We start from the raw sequence: 15,647 nt of genomic DNA on the forward strand, positions 1-15,647 counted from the left end.
TTTCTATGGGCCATACGTTTAGTATAAGATGCTTTTAGATTTGTCAGAAATATTACACTTGTTGGCGAAGAGATACACATGATATAATGAGAAGTTGTTATTTAACAATGAGTGAAAGTGATTAGTGTTTGGTACCATCGTAATTTAGGTGCTAGTATGGTTAATATTTGGCTGGTATGTCTTTGTTAGTTTCTGAATTAAGCAGCAATCTCTTTTCAATTACAATATGTTGAGGAATATGGAGAATGGTGCTTACGAAGAGCACCTGAATGCAGCAGCGGTCTGTTCAGCGCTCTCGTGTCACATGACAGGGGTGATGCTTACTTCAGGGCTGGTGATGTGACAAGGCAAAGCCACTGCCGCTAGCACAGGTTAGCGAGTTTGTTGACTTTCGCTTTTCCTCGTTCCTCCTCAAAATCAGAACAGCGACACGAAAATGGACAATAGCGGGAAAGAAAAAGAAGCAACGGCCTTAATGGCGGAGGCCGAAAAGAAAGTGAAGTCCTCGCAGTCGTTTTTCGGAGCGCTGTTTGGGTGAGTATGTCGGCTAGCAACTGCTCAGCTAATTTTGTCAAGGAAAGGGCCAGCTAAGCGGAAGGTGGTCAGCTGTCAAAGAAAAAAAACAAAACAAAACAAAACAAAAAACAAAGACTCAAACATAGACAAACACTGAAGCTGCTGTGTATCTCATGTTAAGTTGTTGTGATCAATGTTATGCGAGTGTGGTCAACGCTGCTGTTGAGCTACAAATGCAGCGTTATCTTCCCTCAGATCACTGCTGACCACATTAGTGAGAATAAGTAACATATAGCTGTATGTAGCAGACCACGACTCTCAGTGCCACAGTTCCACCTGCTTCGATTCCTGTTTGAGGGTAGCTCTAACAATGTCAGGTGCGGATAAAGTTATTGTAATAAAAGATAAATTGTGCAACATTTCATTTTGAATATTGACTGCAGTGTTGCAGCTGTAGCGCCATCACCTGGGGGGATCTTGCAAGGTCACTCGGTCATAGGCTAAAATCACATGTCAATCACATTTGTTTACAGTAGTCTGTGCATCAGAGTTAGTCAGGTAGTGAGTTAGATAAGCCACCACCCACGGTGCAGCTGAGCATGGATATAGCAACAAAAAATATGCAACTGGATTTTTATTTAACTCAAAGGTTGTTACAATAGTCTACATGCATTCTCAAAGGCTGCATGCTGCGTATATACAACAGTCGCATGTTTGTACTTAAGCTTCAAGATGCAAGGGTACATGTATTTGGGTCTGGATAATATGGTTGAAATCATTGTCATGGTATTCATAACAATAGCTCTCTGATACCAATGTAGCTGTCACATTTGCTCAATGAATGTAAAAATCATAATAATGTTCAGTTTAATAAACTAACTTTGGCAGGCTCAACACATTTGGTTAGTTTATTATTGATATTTTACCAGACTAATTAATCAGGACACAGTATGTTCATTTATTCACAATATGATTCCCCTGAAGATAAGTTAACTATAATATTTGATTATTATCAAGCCCAGTTTGTCATCATTATATTACATATGAGTGCGTGATCTTTGTCAGTATCACCCAGCAACAGTCTGTATGAGTCTCACCAAAGACTAAACTCAAACAAATGGAATAAAAAAAGTAAATGAAGACTCCTCTGTTAACTAAATACATGTGCTGTCACACAGGGGATCCTCCAAGCTGGAAGAGGCCTGTGACATATATGTGAGGGCAGCCAACATGTACAAAATGGCCAAGAATTGGTGTGGTAAGATGATTATTACAGTTTGAATGAATAAGTGTAATGATTACCTTTTACCTATTGATGTCTGCAAGAACTTTCTATCATCTAAAATGCAACATTTTCTTTTCAGCTGCAGGGAATGCGTTCTCCCAAGCTGCTCGCCTTCACCTGCAGATGCAGAGCAAACACGATGCAGCGACTAACTTCATAGATGCTGGAAATGCCTTTAAAAAAGCAGATCCGCAAGGTAAGAATCAAGAATCAAGAATTCTTTATTGTCATTATGCTTGCACATAACGAAATTTTGTTTGTAACTTTCGACTTTGAAGAAGGCACAATGCTTTAAGTTACACAAACAGAAACACATAAACCAACTATAAACACACCATAAACATACTATACATATGTGCAAAAGAAAAATAAAATAGAATAGAATTATTTACAGCTCATTCCATAGCGCAGTTAAGAAATGCGGATGTGGACAAATGAATTCTCTGCCTTGAGGAAAAAAATGGAAATAAATAATGACATTGAGACCAGTGGTCACCATCTTTCATGCACAGGAGTACTGTTCAATAATTGCAGTCAATTGCAGTCATGTGTCTTAATATTGTTTCTTCTCTCAACAGAGGCCATAAACTGCCTAAACCGAGCTATTGAGATATACACCGACATGGTGAGTCTATTAACAGGAAACTCTTCTTAGTTCCTTTCAATTATTGAATTTGAAAAATTCTTTTATATGTTTAGCATCTAATTGATTTATGGGACATATAACTCCTCCTGTTGACCTCTTCTCTCATGTGGGTTTTTGGATTTAGGGGCGCTTCACCATCGCAGCCAAGCATCACATCACCATCGCTGAAATATATGAGACAGAGCTGGTGGATATCGACAAGGTCAGATGATCTGTTCTGTTTATTGTTTATTATTTTATGTATAAATTCCAGAACGGATTCTTCAGTTTTAACTGCTGATCTGTTGTTTCAAACCGTCAAATTATCTCCAGTGAAACACAAACATGGTAAAGCTATGTTTTATGCCAAATGTCCGACTTTGTCCAATTTCCATTCCAGGCCATTGCTCATTATGAACAAGCAGCTGATTATTACAAAGGGGAAGAATCCACCAGGTGACTATTCTGAATGAGTAATGCTTACTCTTACTTGCTCTTCGGCTGTGATGTTTTATATGCCGGTGTATTTTTTCTTTTTTCTTTTCTTTTTTCTTCTCTTAATTTTTTTTTATTTTACAGCTTTGTTTTATAATAGTGCAGTTGCATTACTTATCAGTCTTCAACCCTTGATTTAGGTGAATATATTTAGAGAAGCTGCTTCTTCATTTTTCCATTTCAGCTCTGCAAACAAGTGCCTTCTGAAAGTAGCAACCTACGCAGCTCAGCTGGAGCAGTACCCAAAAGCTATTGAGATCTATGAACAGGTGAGATAATGTTCAGCAGCATGTTATCAGTGGCTGCAGGGGCTGGAGTAACAAAACAAACCTGAACTGTACTTTGTGTTTTAGGTTGGAACCCACGCAATGGACAGTACGCTCCTGAAATACAGTGCCAAGGATCATTTCTTCAAGGCAGCGCTCTGTCACTTCTGTGTAGACATGCTGAATGCAAAAGTAAGTCCACACGTAATTTGTGTTCACATAGAGTAAATTGCAACACAAGCCAACACTAACATTCATCGTCTTGTCACCCAGCTTGCTGTGCAGAAGTATGAAGAAATGTTTCCGGCTTTTTCAGACTCGAGAGAATGCAAACTGTTGAAGGTAGGGTTTGCTGGTATTTTGGCTCTAAAATCCTCAAAAACAAACAAACAAAAAACGGAATAATCCTCTGAGGCATAGGGAGGTGAGGCTTATGGAGAGCAGTTTAATGAATCAGTCTACTGAGATAAATCTTCCAACTTTTTGTTTTCTCTGTGCTCTGGTCTCTGTTGTTGCTCTTTTCAATAAAACTCTTGATGAACTTGCCAGCATCTACTAAGGGATCTACTACATTGTAAGAACCAGTCAGCTAAACCAGTAAAGTTAAGGCCTGACCTCAGCAGTTCTGATTGGAGTAGGAAGGCCATGCTGGTGTATAAATACAGACATGTAGACTTTGTATTGTTATTTTGGCATCTCAGTTGTATCACATAAAGTTTCTACACTTGCCTCCAGATATAGTTTTGGCTATGGTCCCCCTTTCTTATGTACAGCAGTGATGTAAAAATGTTTTTTTTTTTTTTTAATCTAACCAGAAACTTCTAGATGCTTATGAAGAACAGAATGTGGATGCCTATACTGATTCGGTGAGTAGACGGTTCTCTTTCAGCAGAATAAAGGCCATGTAGCCAAGGTTTTTAATTGAAGCTGTAAAAAAAATGAGTTTTGTGCTGTTACTTTTACATTAGGTAATAAAAACCAGAACAAACATGCCACGCCATACAACCCAACCTTTTCCTCTTTGTGGTGTTTTAATACATTTGGAATCTGGATAATTTTACCAATGGTTCACTACTCCTGTCTCAGGTGAAGGAATACGACACCATTTCACGGTTGGACCAGTGGCTCACCACCATGCTTCTCCGCATCAAGAAAACCATACAGGACGACGAGAGCGACCTTCGCTGACTTCCCTCCGCACTCGTCCTCAAGCCCTCAACAGCTGACTTGTTTTGCCTTGAGCCTGTCACTTCCATTCTAGCAGCAATCTCTTAATTCTTTGACCATTAGCCCTTATATTCCTTCACAGGTTCTGTGTTTCCTTCCTACCATCTGCAGTATTTTTTTTTCCTTGCCTTTTTAATCCACTCAACTCAATGTTCCAAAAATTATGGTCTCTATACTGTAGGTATGAACACTATTTTCCTGAGTGCACACTGCACACAGTATGTTAGTTGTATAATGTTATTATACAGGTATTGGCCCAATATTTAAAGTTTTCATAATTGGGCTGCAAATACCAAATACTCAAACCAGCACACTTACATAATAAAGGCTTTATTTTATTTTCGTTGTTATAAAATAGATGAGAGGATGCCAACTTACTAACACGTTGATCTACAAAATATATTTTCCAGGATGTGCTTTAGAATAAACTTAACTGACCAAAATGCCAATATCGACCAGAGCGGTCACATTGGTTTTTGGTAGTTTTTGAGTGCTCGAGTATAACGTAGATCATATCAGGGCATCTCTAATTAAACAGCACTTCGTCTCAGCTGTGGAGCTCCTCTCCAAGCAGAGAGGCTAAGAGTTTCTGAGGTTATTCCACAGCAAATACCCCCTCTGCCTTATACTGCGAAGTTCTCAGGACGTGAACAGCTAGATTTGATGAAAAAAAATTAATGCTTTTATCAAGCATTATCAATTAATTTGCTAATTGTTTTTGTCACTTCCATTTAAAGTGCTTTTATTCCACAAAAGAAGGTGAATAAAATTCATCCTCTGTGAACATTTGCATGGTTTGGTATGGATGAGAAAACTAGAGCAGACGTTTTCCACTGTATAGGAGATATTTCTCGAGTGTTTTTTTTTTTTTTTTTTTTTTTGGGTTGTCTGATTTGTGTTTGTTTTCTGTCATAATTAACCAGGCTGAAAAAAATAAAATAAAATCAGCATTTTTTTAAGGCCTACACGAGATGCAATACAGTGAAGAAAAAAAAAGGAGCTTTACTGATCTGAACACTGTGCTCATGTATCCTCCCGATGATTTTGTCTATAGACAATTGGTCTTAAATAATTTGTACATCCGTGATGTTTCCTGTTTGAATAAACCTGTCTCAGTATAGCATCCTGGGCGTGGCCTCCTATTTACCTGCTCCGCCGTGTGAAGTGATCACCTGATCTCATGTACAGACCTGCACCCGCATGTGCCCCAGTTACATTAAGGGCTTGAAAGCAAATGATGCAGTTTTGTGCACCTGTTAACCTGTTAGCGGCACCTGAAAATTCTTGGATACTCATTTGTTCCTCAGACGTACCTCGATGCGGGCTCACTCTGTCCTCAGTAAGTGTTTTTTTTTATAAAACTTGAAGAATAATCTTATTTGGAACTGGTTTGACTTTTGTTTAGGTCAGGGGTGTGACCTGCCGAACAGACTTGTTCGTATCTCCGCTTGTCCTGTTCAGAGTCGGCAGGTTATCGAATTTCAATCGAGTCATACTTCGATTAAAGCTTTTAAAGGCGTCATAACGTGGGAAGATGTAATAGAAGTTTCCATATGCGTCTCATGATTACTTCAGTTCATAGACCTCAGGTGTGTTCTTTACTTATCATGACGCCGGTTAATAAGTCAGGGCCCTCAGGACTTCAGTGCTGTTATTTTCTTCCAAGCCTGTTTGCCTCTAATTATACACTGGAGACTAGGGTGTGTTCAAGTGCTTCCCAGGAGAGAACAGACCAAATCACTTGTGGCAAATGGAGATATTTTGTTCGATCTTTTTTACCAGATCAACAGGTCTACATTTACTGTAACTAAACATATTAATACTGAAATCATTTTTTACTGAGATCATATTTATTAAAAAAAAAAAAAAAGACTCAAGGGCAAGTAAAGGGCAAGTTACTCCTGGTCAACTTGAAGAGACACATTTTTTTTTTCAGAATAAGAAAAACAGTATTTGTCAGGATGAGAATGTGAAAGCAGCCATGCCATAATTTCATTAAATATGTAAATCTATGCATTATATATTGCCATGTTATTATATTATATCAAAGAAAAGACTTTAATAATTTGGTCAACAGGTATTCTTACAGGAAAATGTGTTTGTATTAGATCATTTCTTAAAGTGTAGTTTGATAAGTAACAGGAACATTTAGCAGGATAATTGACATTTTAAATTTAATACTGTACTTATTTTAGCTAATTAATAATTTCTGTCGAGTTTCAAGTCTGTTCAAGGCTTTAAAATGTGTTCATTTAACTGTCCTGTCACCTCTGTGTTTTTTTCTGTCATTAGGTACAAAGAGTGTGTCACCTGCTGGCAGAGTTTGTGTAACCTGAACACAATAACACAACAGGACCCAGGACCATCTCTCCTGAAATATGATCCATGTCTAGGAACCACACACCACGCAGCTTAGTTCACTTACCTCGAACCAATGAGACGCATTCACACCTTCAGTGCCATGGTCCTCCTCGTCACTTTATTTCTGATCTTCTACTCGACCCTACACCTAGAGACGACCTACGGTCGCAGGGCTGGACCAGAGGCCCTCCTGAAGCATCTTAGCCCCCAGGTCCACGACAGCGATGTGAAGACACAATCCCCCAAGCCTCAAAGCTTCACCAGACCTCACCCTGATGTTCACAATGTGTCTGTTTCCGATGGCTTCAGACAGGCCATTCCTCAAAACACAGCGTACTGGAACCGTCTGCTGTACTTGGCCCTTAGGAATCTGGACAAGGGGGAGAACCCTCTCAGACATGACTCCCATTGGTATCACTGCAGGGAGTCAAATCTAGAGCTCCTGCAAACCAATGTGCACGACTTCACCTCCTACCCTGTCTTATTCCGGGACTTTCTGCAAGGCATGAACTGCAGGTCCTCTCCAGTCTTGATCAGTCAACCCAACAAGTGCGTCTCCGGTGAAGGGGAGGGAGCCAACCAGACCTTCCTGCTGTTTGCCATCAAGTCAACTCCTGGGAACTTTGAGCGTAGACAGGTGGTGCGGGAGACCTGGGGCCTAGAGAGGGTGTATCAGAGAGAACTGAGAGTGCGCACAGTGTTCCTCCTGGGTAACTCCGCGCCGGATGACCCTGACCTCGGTCCACTGCTGTCCTTTGAAGCAAAGCACTTTGGGGACGTCTTGCAGTGGGATTTTAGAGAATCCCTTTTGAACCTGACGCTTAAAATGAACATGTTCCTCCAGTGGACCCTGAAACACTGTCCTGATGTCTCCTTCATTTTTAGCGGGGATGATGATGTATTTGTCAACACACCAGCATTAGTCAGCTACCTGCAGTCTCTGAAGGCCTCTAAAGCATCTCAGTTGTATGTTGGACATGTCATAGGCTCAGCAAATCCCCTCCGAGACCCCAACAGCAAATACTACATTCCTCTGAGCTTCTACGAAGGCCCATACCCTGCCTATGCTGGTGGAGGCGGTTTTCTTATCTCTGGAGTTTTGCTGCAACCCTTATATTCAGTTTCACACGTCATTCCTTTCTTCCCCATCGATGATGTCTACACTGGGATGTGTGCCAAGGCTCTGGGAGTTTCTCCTGAGGCACACATGGGTTTTCAGACCTTTGACGTCAAGGAGCAGGATCGTGAGAATCTGTGTGTTCACAAAGATCTTATTCTGATTCACCAGCGCTCTCCAACACAGACCAAGAAGCTGTGGAAGGGCATTCACAGCCCCTTACTGACTTGTTGAACTGGACTGGTGAGCAAGATGCAGATATGAAAGGGAGTGAAAGATAACCCACAGCCTTATCTGCTTCTATTATTGTACCTTACACAGGATGATGCAGCAGGAAAAAATTCTTCTAAGTGATGTTTTATACCCTCTGTTGTTGACATCTTGTACACACCAGAAAATCACATGAGAAAATGCAGAGCAGTTTTGTCACAAAATTAGAATAGAGTTTCATTTTTAACAGGTCTTGATGTCATGGGAGGACATTTGCATATTTTAAATGCTAAAGAAGCATTCAGCATTTATGGTGGGTCATTTGTCAAGATATTCTAATGTCAAGTTGATCGCTGCTTAGATGTGTCATTAACCGAATTTCAGAATTCCTACAGAGTTTAAATAAAAATAAAACCAAATCCAATCAACCAAGACAACTGAAAGTTCATAGTTTATTTTCCACAAAACACCAAACATGTAACATGAGCTAGATGGGTGCACAGTTCTGGGATTTAGTGTAGTGTCTGACAGCATTACAGCATACAAACCCATCTAAAATTTGGGTGTGTACACTAAAAACCATTAAAACAAGTTCTTTAATATGTTAAAGGTAAATCAGTCACCTCAGTGATACACAAGGAAACCTGCTAAATACCATAGTCACTGCAGAAGACAGTTACAGGAGAAGGAACATACATAACAGGGGTAAACTTCCACTGTTTATTGTTCAATTTGTTTAGTTGTTTTATATGCAAAATGCATTCATAATGTACCAGCTGTTGTTTTGGGTTTTTTTTGCTGCACTAAAAGAACCGTGCTGTGTAACAAAAGTGTGATTCAGCATTTATAGAAGAGCTGTACTACTGACAGTAAATCTATCAACTTAAGGCACCAAACCCAGAGGTGTGAAGCACAATCTTTTCTCCTCTCCCTTTGTTGTGCAGAAAGAAATGACACGTCATATCAAAACTACATTTTCATGAATAGTAAAAGGTGTGCAACAGTATATCCCAGTCTCAATCCTGATCCACGCTCACATTTGTTCACTGAAGCACAACTCATTCCATCCGTATCAATGCAATTATTTATCATACAGGTCAAGTGGGTAGTGCTCTTTGTACTGCTGCACGTGCCTCCACAGAGATTCTCTCTGCTTTTCCAGGCTGGGCGTCATCTCCAGGTACACGTCTGTGAACAGCAGTTCGGGATTGGGCTTCAGGCGCCTCTCGGCCGTCTCGAACGCCTCCATCACCGTCTTGCGGGACTGCTTCCTCCAGCTCCTCTCGTCATCTTCGCTCCACCAGCCGCGGGCCGTCATGTAATGTCTCAGCCTGGAGATGGGATGGTCCTGCTTGTCCCAGTAGTTCACCTCGTCCACCGAGCGGTAAGCCGAGCTGTCGTCACTGGTGCTGTGGTGACCAATTCTGAAGAATGAACAGAATTATTTTTCCTCAGCTGTCGACAACATTTCATGAGGACATACTGTACAACCCTTGCAAGTCTTTCAAATCTTGTTTCCTCACTGGGTCTTATTTCAGAAACTTCAACATGCTTCCCAAATGTGTGCTTTTAATATGCATGATACAATAGAGACACTAATAAATAATTTCATGTATTACTTACTTACTAATTCAGATTCACTCTCATTCACAGTCATATATATTCTTTATCTTCCCAAACATCTCAGTTATGGAACTCCTACTTCCTCATTTGGTTAAACCGTCAAGCCTAACAAAACATTTTTCAAAGGCTTAAACCTCTGTTATTTATTATTATTATTATTATTATTATTATTATTATTATTATTATTATAGGCTTTTGATCTTTAACATTGTGAATATTGTTTTATAAAGTTTAACTTGTGCAAATAAGTTAATTCATTCACTCAGGACTGACAATTCAAAGCTGAAAGGAACCTGCTATAAACACCACAGACCAAAATAAACAATAGAAAAAAACTAATTTATATACTTTCTCTGTTCTCTGGTTGTCTGAGTGTTTGGTTATGTAATTAGTTCCTTTTTCCATTTTTGTTCCTCTTTTTGGAACTTTTGGTCATGTGGGGTTGGACGTGACATTCATGGAGGATTTAAATGCTTGCATTTGTTCTTTAGTCAGTGTCTTTCCTCATAATGTTAACTTCTTTCTTTGTCTATAATGAGTCTGATAATGTTACAGGAGTTCAATGCTAAATCAGTGCTTATGACTTTGCCTGCAGCACTGCCAGTTCACACAATATAGTAATTCTGAAACAATCTGCAGGTGCAAGATGGTTGTGGTTGCTTTGTTGACATGGCAGTTAAACCACAGCGAATGAATGCTGAATCTAAAAACCCAAACCACCTTCTTTTACCAGCTGCACTCCTGTAAAATGCAGCAGCTGGCAACTTAGTAGGTTGAGGGCACACAGGTCTAACCAAAAGGTGAAATCTAATTCCTTTTATTTACAAACCCATACTGTAGATTTTAAATGTATCTGACAGTGTTTCAGTGACCTACTTGATGGTGTATTCATTTCTAATGATCATTAGACCTCTAGACTGAAGTCATGGTTGGTTAAAGCTGCTGACAATCCTAAAAGGAGCTGTATGTCTCTTCTGTGGTCACAAACCACTCAACTAACCTGTAGGTCATTGCCTCAATGAGGAAGGGCTGGTTCTCAGCCACGGCCCTGCGGCGAGCTTCCTTTGTAGCGTTGTACACAGCAAAGACATCATTACCATCGACACGGATGGACAGCATTCCATAACCCGGACCACGAGCAGCTGTTCAATCAAAGACAGAATGGAAGTTGTGTTCATAAAAGAGCACATTTTAAGTCAGATTCTGCAGAGAATAAAAAAAAAAACCACACCAAAGCTTCTTACCAATGCCATCTCCTCTGTACTGCTCGTTGGTGGGGGTAGAGATGGCGTAGCCATTGTTTCGACAGAAGAATATCAATGGGCACTCGAGGGTGGCAGAGAAGTTGAAGCCAGCGTGTGCGTCCCCTTCACTGGCTGCTCCCTCTCCGAAATAACAGATTACAGCACGGTTGATGTTTTCTCTCTTGACTGCGTATGCAGCTCCAGCCGCTGAAACAAACACACCCAGCTCGATTATGTATTTTCAGCCATATGTATGTCCTTATAGACAAGAGACGTTAACACGTGTGTAAAGCTCACCTTGAGGAATCTGGGTGGCCAGAGGAGAGGAGATAGTTACAAAGTTCAGGTCTCTGGAGCCATAGTGGACGGGCATCTGCCGCCCCTTACCGAGGTCATCGGCATTGGCGTAGCACTGAGCCATGAACTTGTCCAGAGGAAAACCACGGTACATCAACACTCCTGCAGAGCCACATGGGAGTTATAACGCTATTAGTCACAAGACTGAAAAACATGGGCAATTGATGGGCCTTATACACAATGGGCATGAAGGGGGTGTATGAGGGGTAATTCAAATGGCTTGCAATTTTGTTACAGATTTGGCATCTGCTTAGTCTTCATGTGTTCTAGGTGTTTATTTTTTGTTGTAAAAGTTCAGATGGTGTTTTTCTAAAACGTGATCTAATAAAGACTTACTGACTTTTCTGAATGATTGAACTGATGTAGTTTGAACTGATGTGTGTGTTGTAGACATGCCATATGATTCACTGACTGAATGAAACTTTGTTTGCCTCAGATATTATCAGTCGCTAAAGCAAACGCCAGCACACTTGTTTAGATAAGACTACCAAATCAAACAAGCTTGTACCACAGCTAAAATGACAATGATCAGCTAATGTATGGTCCACAGTGCTATTTGAAGAGACAGACTGTAGCTAATTATATGAAATGAAAGTTAATGTTAGAAAATTTCTTTCATCACTGTAAAAATGATGTTTTATAAACTAAGTAGAGTAAAATGATCTAAAAGCAGCTGCTTTTTGATCCTTACCAGCTTCTCTGTATTGACCAAAGACCAGGTCATTTGGGTCAAGAGCAGCAGCACTACCAATATGTGTCCCCTCTTCACCATAGTTGGTCATGTAGAAGGAGATCCGACCCTGTAATATAAACATATTAATTCTCTTTCACAGTGCCCTTATTGTTCTGTGATTAAACAAGGAAATACAAGAGGGAAAACAAACCTGTCTCTGAGACTCATAAAGAATGCGGTCCATTGTGTTCAGCAGAGTCATCTTCTGATAAAAATTCAAAACAGTCTCTTTGGAAAGCTGAGGAGGAAACAACCCCACAAATTAACCAAGAACTGAAGTAGACATTTGAGTGCCACTTTAAATCAGCATGGGCACAGGCAGGCTGACCGTACCTGAGGGTCTTGGGAGGGGTTGATGATATTTCCTTGCCTGTCCATCACCCGGTACACTGGGATCCCAGAGATGACATTGGGCTGGATGAACTCAAGCTGATCAACAAACTCGGCTGAGGCTCCAGGGAATTGCGGCTTTTCCAGTGATGAGTCAAAGGGCTGCTGCCGGTGCACGGCCTGAAAGGTTGAATACAAGCATTATTTATTAACAACATCACTGTGGCTGTGTCAAAAGAAGGCCCCCTCTAAAACTGACACCACAAAGGAGCATTCATCTTTCTCTTAATAACAACATCCAAAGAGAAAACAATGCACCTGCTCAGTTGACATAAATGGGGAAACTGATTTTTTGCACATCACTTTACAAAAGATGATCTTACTGGAATATGTTCACATTTCCTGTTTTAAAAACTTGCCACATCAGTTGACTTTATTTTCTTCTGTGGCTGAACATGTTTCAACACTGAACAGAATAATCTGATGTTGTTCTATTTCCATACTCCATGAATTTTCAAGTATATACAGTAGCGAGTCTTTGTAATACTTCTACTACTACTACTACTACTAATAATAATAATAAGCTATTTTGGCAGTTAAAATAATAATGAATGTACTGTTCTGCACTCATAAGAAATGATCAAAGATGTGATCTAGTGATGGAACAACACTACCAACTTTACAAACCTCACAGCCCATAAAATAAAACTCATTAATTAAGTTTGTTTAGTTTTAAGCTCCTGTAGCTGACACACTCACCATTTTATCAGTTTGTCATGCTCCTTTACCATCCATTGCGACACTCAATGACTGAGCAATTTTAATATGTATGTTGGCCTTTATCGTTATACAGTAAGAAAGCGATACACATCTATTATTTTAACATCTAATTGAATTTTAACTCGTGAATTTACTTTTTTTTAAATTAACAAACTTGCCTGCAGGCATACCGAATTTCCACAGTAACACTATGATTCATGGAAAATAAACAACACACAAGTAACACCAGAAATAGCTAACATAACCATATTTAACAATTTGAAACAGTTTTAGTGTTTATTTCTCTGCACATCGCACTATTTTAGTAGACCCCATTTCTGCTTTAAGTCACTCATCACACCCCTTTCTTCGACCAATAGCAGTGTAGCTAGCTAATTCTGGCCGGCTAGCTATTTAAGCCTTGAGAATAGAGTACACAATAACAAACACAAGGTCAAGCAGCTGATTACATTTTAAAACATAGATTTTCACAAACACGTGGCAACTTCAGTTTGGCTTCATAAATTGGAAAATCTGTTTACAATTAAAGCCTTGTCTTGCAAGGTTATCAGCTAAGCTAGCTGGCTTACAACCCATCGCGATAACTGCGGCGCTGAAGTTAGTTTCTGATTGGAAGTTAAAAGGAAAAAAAAAAAAACTACAATACTGAGCACCGATTCTCCAATTTCTGCTCCTCTTATTGTTGTGAACGTGTTAGATAATGTAACTTAGGCCTTAATGCTGTTTTAAATTTTTCCTTTCAGTATCTTCACTGTCCCCTTAACTGCCGATTCGGAAACTAACTTCACCGCCTTCCACCAGCTACAGCGACCTTTCATGCTGTTTAGCTAACGTTAGCTGTCTAGCAGAACACCAGCAGCTCACATTGTTGCATTTGAACTTACACTGCTCCTGAAGGCTCTGTGCTGAAGCAGCCTCGATGCCTTCAGTCCTGCCGTCTGACGAACGGCGTGAAAACACACTCCATACATTTTGTTCATACAGCTCACAGCCGCCATCTGCACGGTCCACGGTCGGTTTTATTCAAAAGTTCTGCTCGCCGGCTCCTCAGAAATGTTAAACTCCACAGTAAATACAGAAGAACTGGTCGACAGGAGAAGCTGACAGCAGTCGTTTTACAGGTATGGGCCCTGCTGTTTCCATCCGACACCTCACTTCTGAAGCCAAACCACCTGCAATCATCATATCCTGTCAAACCAAACTTCAAAATAAAACTCAACGTGACCCAAAGCACCATGTTTTAAAATAAAGTGCCATCTGATAATTACTTATCGTTATTAATAATCACCGTAGTTCTCTAAATACAATATCCCCCTGTGTTAGACATTTTGTAATCACATACGATTCATTTATTACATCTGTAATCTCTAGTTTTGAAAAGTGAATTATTAATAAATGCTTAATGTTTTACTGCAACATAATTGCTATGCAATGCAGTGCAATGTTTCCCCCCAATTATAAAGATTATTAAGTACAGCTTGTTAAAGCTAAAGCAGGTTAATACAACAGCGCTTCAATAAATCTTTCCTTGATGGATTGCTGTTGAACATTACCCAATGAGGTGTTTCTGTTATTTAGCCTACCCTAACAGTTTCAGCTCCAACTGTACATTATAATGTTCATAAGGGACGGATTTACTGTAGGGCTGTTGTATTAGACTGTATTCATTTTAGTCAGGTGTAAAAAAAAAAACCCAGACGTCTTAGTGTAAAGCTGAGGGGGATTTTAGGTGCAGAAGGTATTTACTGTCTTTACAGTCTTTGCTCTTATTTTGAAGACACAGCAGATCACTTCTGGTATAATTAGACTTTACTAAATCAACAGAGCATTTGGCACATGAGGCCGTCAAACGCGTTTTCCGTGCACCTGAGAAGCTGTCCCGCTTTGTTTTGTCACTTACAGTAAAAGTTGATACAGTGACCTTGTCCAACAAAAGCATGAACACCCTGTAGTAATAGTTACTTTTTCCAATACAAAACTCCATTTGGCCTTAATAGCTTAGACTAACAGGTTTTCTTAATTGTGTGAATTGTGAATTTAGTTTTCACTTTCCTCATAATGATACTGTCTATATATTATTACTGTCAATACCTTAACCTACTACTAGTATTACTACTACTACTAATAATAATAACTTACAACAATGAATCAAACCCCAGTTAGTTACAACATGCTTTATAGAAAAACAAGAGGTAGATATAATATTCAAAATGACTCATGACAAATGATTAAAACAATTACAACAAATACCATCAGTTAAGAAAAAGACATAAGATAAAGGTGACTTTTGCCAAAGAGTGCTACTGTGCCTGTCCTGAATTACCAGTCTTCAAAATGTGCCATCTATAAGAATGTTTTTTTTTTTTTTTTTTTTTTTGTTAAGACCTTGACTGCTCTGTCAATTTTTATTTACCAGAAGAGGTTATAATAGGATCACCTAACAACACACCTCAGGAAATAAACTGAGTCCTGTGTTTC

The 15,647-nt window shown here is 39.6% G+C and overlaps 3 protein-coding genes across 4 annotated transcripts in view; 2 read left to right on the plus strand and 1 right to left on the minus strand.

The window, feature by feature from the left end:
* b3gnt2l (UDP-GlcNAc:betaGal beta-1,3-N-acetylglucosaminyltransferase 2, like) overlaps window positions 1–9,053 on the plus strand; it is a 79,951-nt gene extending 70,898 nt beyond the window's left edge. Inside the window, exons 1-2 of one of the 2 annotated variants that reach the window (XM_018665554.2) lie at window positions 5,610–5,753; window positions 6,707–9,053. In XM_018665554.2, coding sequence (XP_018521070.1) covers window positions 6,849–8,126 — 1,278 coding nt within the window. In that variant the 5' untranslated portion in view covers window positions 5,610–5,753; window positions 6,707–6,848 and the 3' untranslated portion in view covers window positions 8,127–9,053. Of the gene's footprint in view, window positions 1–5,609; window positions 5,754–6,706 lie in introns of those variants that run through there. The other variant, XM_051078932.1, reaches the window with a different exon arrangement.
* On the plus strand, window positions 314–5,537 carry napab (N-ethylmaleimide-sensitive factor attachment protein, alpha b). The gene is made up of 11 exons (XM_018665555.2): window positions 314–534; window positions 1,695–1,774; window positions 1,881–1,997; window positions 2,380–2,426; window positions 2,572–2,649; window positions 2,827–2,882; window positions 3,106–3,190; window positions 3,275–3,379; window positions 3,461–3,529; window positions 4,003–4,053; window positions 4,274–5,537. Exons 1-11 carry the CDS (start codon window positions 437–439, stop codon window positions 4,373–4,375), a joined length of 888 nt encoding a protein of 295 aa, XP_018521071.1. The 5' UTR covers window positions 314–436; the 3' UTR covers window positions 4,376–5,537.
* bckdha (branched chain keto acid dehydrogenase E1 subunit alpha) lies at window positions 8,541–14,354 on the minus strand. The gene is made up of 8 exons (XM_018665553.2): window positions 14,054–14,354; window positions 12,393–12,569; window positions 12,211–12,297; window positions 12,018–12,126; window positions 11,267–11,428; window positions 10,970–11,176; window positions 10,726–10,867; window positions 8,541–9,526 (listed from the first exon to the last, which is right to left on the minus strand). The coding sequence occupies exons 1-8, from the start codon at window positions 14,165–14,167 to the stop codon at window positions 9,184–9,186; spliced, it is 1,341 nt and encodes a 446-aa protein (XP_018521069.1). The 5' UTR covers window positions 14,168–14,354; the 3' UTR covers window positions 8,541–9,183.
* Between the last annotated feature and the right edge of the window lie 1,293 nt (window positions 14,355–15,647).

Source organism: Lates calcarifer, linkage group LG21 (genome assembly GCF_001640805.2).
Source record: "Lates calcarifer isolate ASB-BC8 linkage group LG21, TLL_Latcal_v3, whole genome shotgun sequence".
NCBI classification, from domain to species: domain Eukaryota; kingdom Metazoa; phylum Chordata; class Actinopteri; family Centropomidae; genus Lates; species Lates calcarifer.